This window comes from Stegostoma tigrinum, chromosome 34 (assembly GCF_030684315.1).
Source record: "Stegostoma tigrinum isolate sSteTig4 chromosome 34, sSteTig4.hap1, whole genome shotgun sequence".
In the NCBI taxonomy this organism is placed as follows: domain Eukaryota; kingdom Metazoa; phylum Chordata; class Chondrichthyes; order Orectolobiformes; family Stegostomatidae; genus Stegostoma; species Stegostoma tigrinum.
Window position 1 is genome coordinate 28,573,072 of NC_081387.1, and position 13,445 is coordinate 28,586,516.

General features: G+C 45.0%; 1 protein-coding gene across 3 annotated transcripts in view; it reads right to left on the reverse strand.

Annotated features, from left to right (window-relative positions):
• The window catches only part of LOC125446636 (carcinoembryonic antigen-related cell adhesion molecule 20-like), a 111,550-nt gene that overhangs the window by 68,529 nt on the left and 29,576 nt on the right, over positions 1-13,445 (reverse strand). For all 3 annotated transcript variants that reach the window (XM_059639773.1, XM_048520361.2, XM_048520360.2), the window contains one exon: positions 7,982-8,245. In XM_059639773.1, coding sequence (XP_059495756.1) covers positions 7,982-8,245 — 264 coding nt within the window. The remainder of the gene's footprint in view (positions 1-7,981; positions 8,246-13,445) is intronic.

Genomic DNA, 13,445 nt, shown 5'->3' on the forward strand with positions numbered 1-13,445 from the left:
TTGAACTTCATCTGCCATTTCTCAGCCCAGCTCTGCATTCTGTCAATGTCTCGCTGAAGCTGCAATAGCCCTCAATACTATCAACGGCACCTCCAACCTTTGTGTCATCAGCAAACATACTAACCCACCCCTCAACCTCTTCATCCAAGTCATTTATAAAAACTACAAAGAGCAGAGGCCCAAGAACAGAGCCCAGCGGGACACCAATCAGCACTGACCTCCAGGCAGAATACTTACCATCTACAAACACTCTCTGCCTCCTGTCAGCCAACCAATTCTGAATCCAGACAGCCAAATCACCATGTATCACATGCCTCCTGACTTTATGAATGAGCCTGCCATGGGGAACCTTATCAAGTGCCTTGCTGAAGTCCATGTACACCACATCCACTGCTTGACCCTCGTCAACCTGTCTCGTGACTTCCTCAAAGAACTCAATAAGATTTGTAAGGCATGACCTGGCCCTCACAAAGCCATACTGACTCCCTTTAATCACGCTATGCTTTTCCAAATAGTCATAAATCCTATCCCTCAGAATTCTTTCCAAAACCTTGCTGACCACAGACGTAAGACTGACTGGTCTGTAATTTCCAGGGATTTCCCTATTCCCTTTCTTGAAAAGAGGAACAACATTTGCTTCCCTCCAATCTTCCGGTATGACTCCCATGGAGAGTGAGGAAGCAAAGATCTTCGCCAGCAGCTTAGCAACCTCCTTTCTCGCTTCCCGGAGCAACCTAGGATAAATCTAGTCTGGCCCTGGGGACTTATCAATCTTAATGTTTGCTAAAAGACCCAGAGTCTTGAAACATTCCCCACATGTTAAGCCTTTCATTCCTGGGATCATTCTCATGAACCTCCTCTGGACTCAATCCAGGGTCAGAACATCCTTCCTGTGATATGGGGCCCAAAATTGTTCATAATATTCTAAATCTGGTCTGACCACAGCCTTATAAAGCTTCAGAGGTACATCTCTGCTTTCATATTCTCATCCTCAAAATAAATGCTAGCATTGCATTTGCCTTCCCAACTACCAACTCAATCTGCAAGTTTACCTTAAAAGAATCCTGGACAAGGACTCCCAATTCCCTTTTCACTTCAGATTTATTAATTTTCTTCCCATTTAAAAAATAGTCTGTGCCTTTATTCTTCCAACCAAAGTGCGTGACATCACACTTTCCCATGTTGTATTCCATCTGCTACAACTTTGCCTGGTCTCCTAACCTGTCCAAATCCATTTGCAGTTTCACTGCCTCCTCAATACCATCTGTCCCTCCACCTATGTTTGTAACATCTGCAAATTTAGCCAGAATACCCTCAGTTCCTTCATCTAGATCATTAACGTATAAAGTGAAAAGTTATGGTCCCAACACTGACCCTTGTGGAACAGCACTAGTCACTGGCTTCCATCATGAGAAGGACCTTTTTAGCCCCACTCTCTGCTTTCTGCCAGACGGCCAATCTTCTTTCCATGCTTGCACCTTGTCTCTGACAACTTGGGCCCTTATCTTACTCAGCAGCCTTCTGTATGACACCTTGTCAAAGGCCTTCTGGAAGTCCAAGTAGATTTTTTTTTCGTCATTCATGGGATGAGAGTATTGCTGGTTGGGCCATCATTTATTGCCCATCCCTAACTGCCCACAGGGCAGTTATGAGTCAACCACATTGCTGTGGGTCTGCAGTCACATGTAGGCCAGACCATATAGGGATGGCAGTTTCCTTCCCTAAAGGACATTAGTGAATGAGATGGGTTTTTCCTGACAGTTGGCAATGGATTCGTGGTCATTATTAGACTCTTAATTACAGATATTTGCTGAATTCAAATTCCACCATCTGCCATGGTGAGATTTGAACCCAGGTTCCCAGAACATTACCTGATTCTCTAGAGTACTAGTCCAATGATAATACCACTAGATGTGAGTTTGCTCGCTGAGCTGGAAGGTTAGTTTTCAGACATTTTGTCACCATTCTAGGTAACCCATCAGTGAGCCTCCGATGAAGCGCTGGTGTTATGTCCCGCTTTCTATTTATCTGTTTAGGTTTCATTAGGTTTCATTGAACATCAACTAGCCACAAAACGACATGACCCACTATCACTCGTATCCTTACATACAGATGAGGAAGGACACCACTTTGATTGGGACAACACATCCATCCTGGGACAAGACAAACAGAGACACGCACGAGAATTCCTAGAAGCATGGCATTCCAACCGGAATTCCATCAACAAACACATTGATTTGGAGCCAATCTACCATCCCCTGAGAAAAAGAATAGGAAATGACATCACCAACGCAGGAAATGACATCACCAACCCAAGGAAACCTAACCAGATAAATAGAAAGCGGGACATAACACCAGCGCTTCGTCGGAGGCTCACTGATGATGTTACCTAGAATGGTGAAGAAACGTCTGAAAACTAACCTTCCAACTCAGCGAGCAATCTCACATCCATAAAAGCACCCATCCAGTAAATTCATAACTGCCCATCATGTGTCTACGTTAATGCCCGTCAGATAAATATATCAGTCCCAGTCTAATGAACACATTACTGCCCATCAGTAAATACATTAAAGTCATACAGATGTACAGCACAGAAAAAGGTCCTTTAGGTCATTTGTGCTAGTCAAAATTAACCACCTAACTACTCCAATCCCATTTTCCAGCACTTGGTCATCGCCTCGTTAGCTTTGGCATCACAAGTGCACATCTAAATATTTCTTCATTGTGATGAGAGTTTCTGCCTCTCCCACTCTAACAGGCAGTCAGTTCTGATCACCCTCTGGGTGAAAATGTTGTCCCTCATATCCCTCTAAAACTTCTGTCCCTTACTGTTAATCTACGTCCCCTGCTCACTGATCCTCCAATAAAGAGCAGGTTTCTTCCTGTCTACCTTCTTACCTAAACCATCCTTACAGGCAGTGAGTGCAATGTTCAGATCAACAACTGAACATAGAACAATACAGCGCAGATCAGGCCCTTCGGCCCTCGATGCTGCGCCAACCTGTGAACTAATCTAAGCCCCTCCCCCTACACTATCCCATCATTATCCATATGCTTATCCAAGGACTTTTTTTTATTGCCCCTAATATGGCTGAGTTCACTACTTTGGCAGTCAGGGCGTTCCATGCCCTTACCACTCTCTGAGTAAAGAGTGAAAAAGCTTTTCCTCACATCATGTCTAAACCTTCACTGATCCCTCCATCAAGGGGAATGCTTTTTCCCTGTCCATCCTATCTATGGCCCTGATATTTTATATGTCTCACTCATGGCTCTATCTCAATCTCCTCTGCTCTAAGAAAAATAACCCCAGTCTAATCCAATCTCTCTTCATAAGTGAAACCCTCCAGCCCAGGAAACATTCTTGTCAACCTCCTCTGCTCTTCTCTTGTTCAATCACATCCATCCTATCATGTGGATTCTCGAACTGCACACAATACCAGTGTTTGTCAAATAATACATCAGTGTCAGTAAGGTGAACATATCAGTGCTTGTCAGTGGAACTTGTTGGTGAAACTCAAGTAAACAAATCAGTGCCAGTCAGGTGAACACATTCGTGTCCACCACATGAACAATACAGTGCTCATCAGGCAAACAAACTAATTACCATCAGGTGATTACAATCTGTCAGCTGAGCACACTGGTGCTCATCTGGTGAACACATTGGTGCCTGTCAGTTATATGAATGTCTGTCAAATGTAGGCATTGGTCATAGGGGTATAGAGATATACAGCTTGGAAACAGACCTTTCAGTCCAACTCATTCATGCTGACCAGCTATCCAATATAAATCTAACCCCATTTGCCAGAATTTAGTCCGTATCTGTCTAAACCCTTTCTATTCATTTACCTATCTAGATGCCTTTTCAATGTTGTAATCTAACCAGCCTCCACCACTTCTTCTGGCTGCTTATTTCATATACGCACCATTGTCTGCATGAAAACCTTGCACTCTAGGCCCCTTTAACATCTTTCTCCTTGCACCTTAAACCTATGTCCTCTAGTTTTGGACTAACCCACCCCAGGGAAAAGACCATACCTATTTACCCTATCCATGCCCTTCATGATTTTATAAACCTCTATAAAGTCACCCCTCAGTCTCTGACTCTCCAGGGAAAATAGCCCCAGTCTATTCAGCCTCTCCCTGTAGCTCAAACTCTCCAACCCTGGAAATATCCTCATAAATCTTTTCTGAACCCTCTCTAGTTTCACAGCATCCTTCCGATGGCAGGGAGACCAGAATTGCACACAATACTCCAAAAGTGGCAGAACCAACACGGCAGATGATTGGAGGGTAGCAAATGTTCAAGAAAGGGAATAGGGATAACCCTGGGAACTACAGGCCAGTGAGTTTTACTTCTGTAGTGGGTAAATTATCAGAGAAGATTCTGAGAGACAGTATTTATGATTATTTGGAAAAACACAGAGTGAAAGATAGTTACTGTGGCTTAGTGAGGGGCAGGTCATGCCTCACAAGCCTTATTGAAGTCTTTGAAGATGTGACAAAACACATTGATGAAGGTAGAGCAGTGGGAAATGGTGCATATGGATATTAGAAAGGCGTTTGATAAGGTTCTCCATGGTAGGCTCATTTAGAAAGTAAGGAGCTTGGGATTCAGAGAAATTTGGATGTCTGGATACAGATTTGGCTGTCCAATAGAAGACAGAGGGTGGTAACAGAGTTGATAGCCAGAGACTTTTCCCCAGGGCAGGATTGACTGCTACAAGGGGACATAGTTTTAAGGTGTTAGGAGGAAGGTATAGAGGAGATGTCAGAGGAAGGTTCTTCATTCAGAGAGTTGTGAGCGCATGGAATAGTTTACCAGTGGTAGTTGTGGAAGCGGAGCCGTTAGTGACATTTAAGCGGCTGCTGGACACGCACATTGACAGCAGTGAATTGAGGGGAATGTAGCTTAGGCTATTTTATTTTTGGATTCGGAATATTCCACGGCACAACATCGTGGGCCGAAGGGCCTGTACTGTGCCGTAACTTTCTATGTTCTATGTAACTGATGGAAAGCATTCAGTCTGGAGCTTGGTGACCAATGGTGTTCCACAGGGATCTGTTCTGGGACCTCTGCTCTTTGTGATCTTTATAAATGACTTGGATGAGGAATTGGAATGGTGGGTTACTAAGTTTATTAATGGCATGAAGAGTTGGTGGAGTTGTGAATAGCATGGATGGCTGTTGTAGGTTGCAACGAAGCATTGACAGAATGCAGAGCTGGGCAAAGAGCTGGCATTCAACCCGGAAAAGTGTGAAGTGATTCATTTTGGAAAGTCAAATTTGAATGCAGAATACAGGGTTAATGGCAAGATTCTTGGCAATTTGGAGGAACAGAGGGATCTTGGGGTCCACATCCTCAAAATTGTCACCCAAGTTGGTAGGGTTGTTAATAAGGTACATGTTGTGTTGGCTTCCATTGGCAGGGGGATTGAGTTTAAGAGCCATGAGGTTATACTGCAGCTCAGTAAAACCATGGTTAGACCACACTTGGAATATTGTGTTTGGTTCTGGTTGCCTCATTATAGGAAGGATGTGGAAGCTTTAGAGATGGTGCACAGGAGATTTACAGGATGCTACCAGGACTGGAGGACAGGTATTATGAGGGAAGGTTGAGGGAGCTAGGGCTTTCGTCATTGGAGCAAAAAAGGATGACAGGTGACTTGATAGAGGTGTACAACATAATGAGAAGCATAGATAGAGTGGATAGCCAGAGACGTTTTCCCCACGGCAGAGATGGCTATCATGGTGGGGGGAATAATTTCAGGCTGATTGGAGAAAGGTATAGGGGAGATGTCAGAGGTAGGTTCTTTACACAGCGAGTGGTGGATGCGTGGAATGTACTGCCAGCGATGGTAGTACAGTCAGACACATTTGGGACATTTAAGCAACTCTTGGATAGGCACATGGATGATAGTAAAATGAAGGGTATGCACGTTAGTTTGATCTTAGAGTTGGGTAGTAGGTCGGCACAACATCATGGGCTGAAGGGCCTGTATTGTGCTGTACTGTTCTATGTTCTTTTTTCAATGTCTTGTACAGCCACAGCATGGCCTCCCAACTCCTGTACTTAATGCACAGACCAATAAAAGCAAGAACACCAAATGTCTTCTTCACTGTCCTATCTACCTGCGACTCCACTTTCAAGGAACTGTAAACGTGCACTCTCTCTTGTTCAGCAACACTCCCCAGGACCTTACCATTAAGTGTACAAGTCCTGCCCTGATTCACCTTTCCAAAATGCATTTATCTCATTTATCTAAATTAAACTGCATCTGCCACTCATTGGCCCATCTGATCAAGGTCTCGTTCCACTCTGAGGTAACCTTCTTCGTTGTCCACCACAACTCCAATTTGAGAGTCATCTGTAAACTTATTACCTCCTATATTTACATACAAATCACATATATAAATGACAAAAAGCAGTCGACCCAGTGGTGCCAATCAACTGATCACATTGGTGCCAATCCAATCAGGATATCAGTGCCTGGCAGGTGAATACTTGAGTGCTCATCGGGTAAACATAATATTGTCAGTGTCTTCATTTCGGCCCATCATGTGAACACATTGAGCTCATCAGATGAACTCAGTCTCAGTCTCATAGTGAATAAAGCAGTACCATCAGATAAACTTTTTCCTTCCAATCATGGGAACACAGTCGTGCCCATCAAGTGAACACATCAGTGCCAACCCACTGAACACCTCTGCCCCTGCTAAGTAAACATATTAATGATGATCAGGTGAACATAATAGTGCTCATCAGGTAAACTTATTACTGCCCATTCGGTGTTTATATTAGCGCCCATCATATGATCTCATTGGTGCTCATCGTCTGTTTACATTAATGCCTGTCAATGGTCATATTAGTGCCCAAACAGGTTAACACATCAGTACCCATCAGATGACTATATCACAACCCGTCATAACTATGCACCCCAGGGAACACATAGAGTACCTGTTATATGAACAATCAGTTCTCAACAGTTCTCTATATGAATGCCAGGCAGGTAAATGTTCAGTGCCTGTCAGGTGACCACATTAGTGCCTATCAGGCGAAGAAATTACCGCCAATCAAGTGAATATATCACTGGTAAATGCATTAGTCCCTGTCAGATGAATACTTTACTGCCAGTCCTGTGGACCTATCAGTGCCTGTCATCAGAGGAATACATTTGTGCCAGTCATCAGAGGAATACATTTGTGCCAGTCAAGTGAACACAACAGTAGTATTCACATATCTATGTCTGATTGTTAAAGGCATTAGTGCCTGTCATGTGGCCATGGAAGTGCCCATCAGGCAAATTCATAACTGCCCATTAGGTGCCTACATTAATGCCTATCAGGTAAATATATTAGTGCCAATCTAGTGTTCACATTCGTGCCAGTCAGGTGAGCACATTGGCGCTAGTCAGATGAACACACTGGTGCCAGTCAGATGTGCTGGATACACAAAGCGACAGCAGTTTTCACCTCTATGTGATGGGATCTTTGTGGTGAATTGCCTGCTGACAATCCTTGTTGGCTCATTTACTCATGTGCTACTGTAACAGAACTCTGCAGCAATGGAAGTTCTAGAGGGTGATATTTAGTGAAGGTCAGAGCAGGGCTGAACTTCAATGTCTGGTGAGTGTGAGTGGGGTTAGAGGCCAGAGAAATGACTTGACATTCCAGTTTCCACACTCACATGCTGAAAGGATACACAGGGAAAAGACCCTGTGGTGGGAATTCTGTCCCCTGCTTCCTACATCCAATTCCATGGGTAAAGTGCAATTACAATCCACATCACTGCTGTTGTTCACCCAATCCCACATGAAAGAATCTCAACGCCAAATTTGGTAATCTACCGATTGCCAAACAGGATTCGTGCTGAATTACATACACTTTTGGGGAAACCCTTCCATTTTCAGATCCTGATTTATAAACAGTGCGTTACAAGAAAGTGACACCTTTCCACATGAGGGAGAAAACTTGACACACTCACACTTGACTGTCAGCTCGTAGCTGCTGCTGGCTTCGCTGACTGGGTTTCGTACAAAACATGTGTACGTGCCAGAGTCTGATTTCTGTGCATTTTTGATGACCAATGTCGTGTTATCATCAATCAATGTGTATCGGTAATTATGAGCAGCAAATCCTGAGATGAGCCATGTGACAGACAGAATACTCTTTGATGTTGAACAAGTCAATGCAATAATACTGTTCTCCAGGGTGGAATTACTGCTTAGTTGAGGCTCTGCAAGGTGATCTGGAACGAGGTGAAACAGAAATTTTTAGTACGAAGGAGAATATGAGGACCTTTTGCATGTATATCCTGTATCTATGCTGGACAATAAAGACAAACATAGCATGGCTTCTATTACAGTAGGAGATGCCCACCACTGCAGGTGAATGATGGTACTTTTGGGAAGAAAAGCTCAGTGACAGTAATGACTGAATAAGGCTTGGGCTGATTTCTGAAACACGTAAAACACAGATTCTGGGGGATGAAGGAGAGGCAGAGCAGGGTGAAGGAGGTAGAGAAAGGGGTGAAGGAGGGGAGAGTGGAGTGAGGGAGGGGCAGAGAGGGTGAAGGAGGGGGAAAGGGGGTGAAGGAGAGGAAGAGCGGGGTGAATAAGGGGGAGAGCCGGGTGAACGTGAGGGAGACGGGAGTGAAGGTGAGAGTGGGGTGAAGCAGGGGTAGAAAGGGGAGAAGGAAGGGGAGATGGGGTGAGGGGGGAGAAGGAGGATGGGGGGTATGAAGGAGGTGACGAGAGGGTGAAGGAGGGGGAAGCCGAGTGTGAAACACAGGGAGACGGGTATGAAGGAGGGGAAGAGCAGGGTGAAGGATGGGGAGAGCAAGGTGAACGTGGGGGTGATGGGGGTGAAGGTGGGGGAGAGGGAGTGAAGCAGGGGTAGAAATGGGTGAAAATGGGAGAAAGAGGGAGAAATGGGGTGAAGGAGGGTGAGGGGGGTGAAGGAGGTGGAGAGGGGATGAAGGAGGGGAGAGCAGGATTAAGGGGGAAGAGCAGGGCGGAGGGGGGGAGAAGTGGGTGAAGGAGGGGAAGAATGAAGTGAAGGAGGGGGAGAAGAGGTTGAAGGAGTGGATTCATAGAAGCCTTCAGCACAGGAAAAGACTCATTGTCCCACCACATCCATTACAGTCAAAACAATCCCAACGGTCAGCCTTGTATGCTATGGCATCGCACGTGCACATCTAAATACAAGCTAAATACGTTCTGCCTCTACCACGCTCCCAGATTCCCATACGCTCTGGTTAAAAAATTTACCTCACATCTCTTCTAAATCTCTACCCCTTACATTAAATCAATGCCCCTGGTCATGATCTCTCTATCTAGGGGAAGTTTCTTCCTGTCCAATCTATCTATACCCTTCATAATTTTTTACGTATCTCAATCATGGCTCATACAATCAATCCCTACAGTATGGAAGCAGGTCATTCAGCCCATTGAGTCCACCAGGATGTTTCCTGGTCTTGAGAGCATTGGCCATAAGGAAAGGTTAAAAAGACTAGGATTTTCACTGGAAAGACAGCAGCGGAGATGAGAACTGATAGACGTCTGCAAAACTATGAGGGTCATAACTGCAACTCATATTCCGCCTGGGAACCCTGCAGCCTAATGGTATCAATGTGGACTTCACCAGTTTCAAAATCTCCCCTTCCCCTACTGCATCCCTCAACCAGCCCAGTTCGTCCCCTCCCCCCACTGCACCACACAACCAGCCCAGCTCTTCCCCCCCACCCACTGCATCCCAAAACCAGTCCAACCTGTCTCTGCCTCCCTAACCGGTTCTTCCTCTCACCCATCCCTTCCTCACACCCCAAGCCGCACCCCCCGCTACCTACTAACCTCATCCCACCTCCTTGACCTGTCCGTCTTCCCTGGACTGACCTATCCCCTCCCTACCTCCCCACCTACACTCTCTCCACCTATCTTCTTTACTCTCCATCTTCGGTCCGTCTCCCCCTCTCTCCCTATTTATTCCAGTTCCCTCCCCCCATCCCCCTCTCTGATGAAGGGTCTAGGCCCGAAACGTCAGCTTTTGTGCTCCTGAGATGCTGCTTGGCCTGCTGTGTTCATCCAGCCTCACATTTTATTATCCAGGGTCATAGATAGGGTGGGTAGTCAGCGGTGGAAGTTTCAATTACAACGAAGCACAGGTTCAAGGTCAGAGGGGGAAAGTTTAAGGGAGATGTGCGAGGCAAGTATTTCATGCAGAGAATAGTAGGAGCGTGGAATACACTGCCAGAACAGGTAGTGGAAACAGGCATGTTGGTGACATTTAAGAGACATCTGAATGGTTGCATGAATAGGGAGAGAAGAGAGGGATACAGACCAAATAAAGTAGAAGTTTTGTTTTAGTTTATTTACAGCATGATGATCGGCACAGGCTTGGAAGGCTGAAGGGCGTCTTCCTGTACTGTGCTTTTCTCTCTTTTTGAATGTTACTTGCCACTTGTCAGCTTTAACCTGGATATTGCCCAGATCTTGTTGCAATTGGACATAGGCTGCTTCAGTGTCTATGGGGTCGCAAATTGTACAATTATCGGTGAACATCCCCGTTTCTGCCCTTATGATGGAGGGAGGGTCATAGATAAAGCAGCTGCTGATGGTTGGGCCTAGGACACTACCCTGAGGAACTCCTGCAGAGATGTCCTGGAGCTGAGATGAGACTGACCTCTAACAGCATTGACCACCTTTCTCTGACTCCAACCATTGAGAGTTTGCCCCCAATTCCAGTTTCGCCAGGTCTTCTTGATGCCGTACTCAGTCAAATGTAGCCATGATGTCAAGGGTTGTCACTCACCTCATCTCACTTCTGAAATTCAGCTCTTTTGTCCATGTTTGAACAAAGACTTAATGAGGTCAGGAGCTGAGTGGCCCTGGCAGAACCAAAACTGGGTGTCACTGAGCAGGTTATTGCTGAGCGGGTGCTGCTTGATAGCACTGCTGGTAACATCTTATATCACTTTACTGGTGATTGAGAGTAGACTGTTGGGGCAGTAATTGGCTGAGTTGGATTTGTCCTGCTTTTTATGTGCAGGTCATACCTAGGTGACTTTCTATATGTTATTTGTATATTATCAGTGTTGTAACTATACTGGAACAGATTGGCTTGGGGAGTAGCAATACTGGAGCACAAATCTTCAGTACAATTGCCGGAATGTTGTCAGGCCCCACAGCCTTTGCAGTATCATGTGCCTCCAACCATTTCTTGATTAAACGTGAAGTGAATCAAATTGGCTGGAGACCCCACCTGTGATGCTGGGGATCACTGGATGAGGCCAACATAGATCATCCACTCGGTACTTCTAGCTGAAGATTGCTGTGAAAGCTTCAGTTTTATCTTTTGCAACAATATGCTGGGCTCTTCCATCATTGGCAATGGGGATATTTGTGGAACCTCCTCCTCCATTGAGGTGTTGTCCACCACCACTCACAACTAGAATTCACAGGACTGCAGAACCCATATCTGATTTGTTGGTTGTGAGATTGCTTAGCTCTGTTTATCACTTGCTACTTTTTGATATGTTTGATATGTTTGGGTAACTGTTCTCCAAGAAAGACTTCAAGATGCATAACAATGAAGAATCACTGAGCAAAACTGATTGCCAAGTTCTGTACCCATGAAGATGGCCTCAACTGTGATCTTGGGCTCGTGTCACACCACATGGGACCCCATACTTTTCTTTATCTGTAAAATCTTCCTTACTATCCTGTTTTGACTCCATCACCTTGAAAATTTGTTGTGACCTCTCCACCTGAATTAGGTTGTACAGTTTTGGATTATTAGTTATTTTGGTTAACCCCTCAGCATATGAATTTTATACCTATCATGTAATTCCAGTCATTTGTCTCCAGCAACACGTTACATTTAATTTTTTGTAATTATCTCTCTGCCTCAGTTAATCAGATTATAAGTCATTCCTTGACTTGATATTCAGCTGTTGACACTCTTGATCACCTGCAGAGACCTATTATTCAGCTTGTCGACACTGTGCTCATACCATTCGTATGATCTTTTGATCTCTGTAATTACAAATTCTGCACCCGAGTGCTTCCCTTCATTTTACTTGACAATGAGGCAGTGCTTTGAGAGCTTGTAATTTCACATATACCTGTTGGACTATAACCTGGTGACATCTGACTTCTGACCTTGTCCACTCCAGTCCAACACCAACACCTCCACATCATGACATGGAATACAATTCTATTGCTGTTAATGGCCCACAGTGCCTCATGGATGCCCAGTCTTGAGTTGCTAGATCTGTGTGAATTCTATCTCATTTAGCCTGGTGGTAGTGCCACGAAACACAATGGAGGCTATTCTCAATATGAACGCAGGACTTGGTCTCCACACAGACTGTGCAGTGGTCACTCTTACTAATACTGCCGTGGGTAGATGCATCTGCAGCTGGCAGATTGGTAAGGATGAGGTGAAGTATGTTTTTCCCTCTTTTCAGTCCCCTCACCACCTGCCGCAGATCCAGTCTAGCAGCTATATCCTTTAGGACCCAACCACCTCCATCAGTAGTAGTGCTATTCTTGTTGTTGAGCCATCCTTGGCAGTCAATATTGAAATCCCTTACCCAGTGTGCATTTTGTGCACTTGGTATCCTCAGTACTTCCTCTACCTTTTGTACAACATGAAGGAATGCTGATTCATCAGCTGAGGGAGGATGTTCATGGTAATCAGAGGGAGGTTTCCTTGCTAATGAATAACCTGAAGCCATGAGACTTCATGTAATCTGGAGCCAATGTGGAGGACTCCCAAACCAACTCCCTCTCAACTGTATACCGCTGTGCTTCCACCTCTGCTGGGACTGTCCTGCTAGTGGAACAGGACAAATCCAGGATAGTGAGGTTAGCATCTGGGACATTGTCTGTAATGTACGATTTCATGAGAATGACTATATCAGCCCATTGTTTGACTAGTCTGTGAGTTAGCACTCCCAATTTTGGCACTAGCACCCAGATGTTAGTCAGGAGGACCTTGCAGGGTTGACAGGACCGTTTCTGCTGTTGCCTTTTCCAGTGCCTAGCTCGATGCCACACGATGTGTCCTGTTTCGTTTCTTTGAGACTTTGTAGCCATTCGTATAACTGATTGGCTTGTTCGTCCATTGCAGAGGGCAAATGAGAGTCACTTGTATTTCTGTGGGTCTAGAGTCAAGTGCAGACCAGGGCGGGTGAGGGTGGCAAATTTCCTTCCCTGAACAGCATTTGTGAACCTGATGGTTTTTTTTCTGAAGATCAACAATGATTTCAAGGTTATCAGCAGATTCTCAATTCCAGAATTTTTATTGAATTCAAATTCCACCATCTGCTGTGGCAGGGTTCGAACCGGGGTCCCCAGAACATTAGCTGAGTTTCTTTTTTTTTTCTATTCATTTGTAGGATGTGGGTGTCTCTGACAGCGCCCAGCATTTATTGCCGATCACTAGTT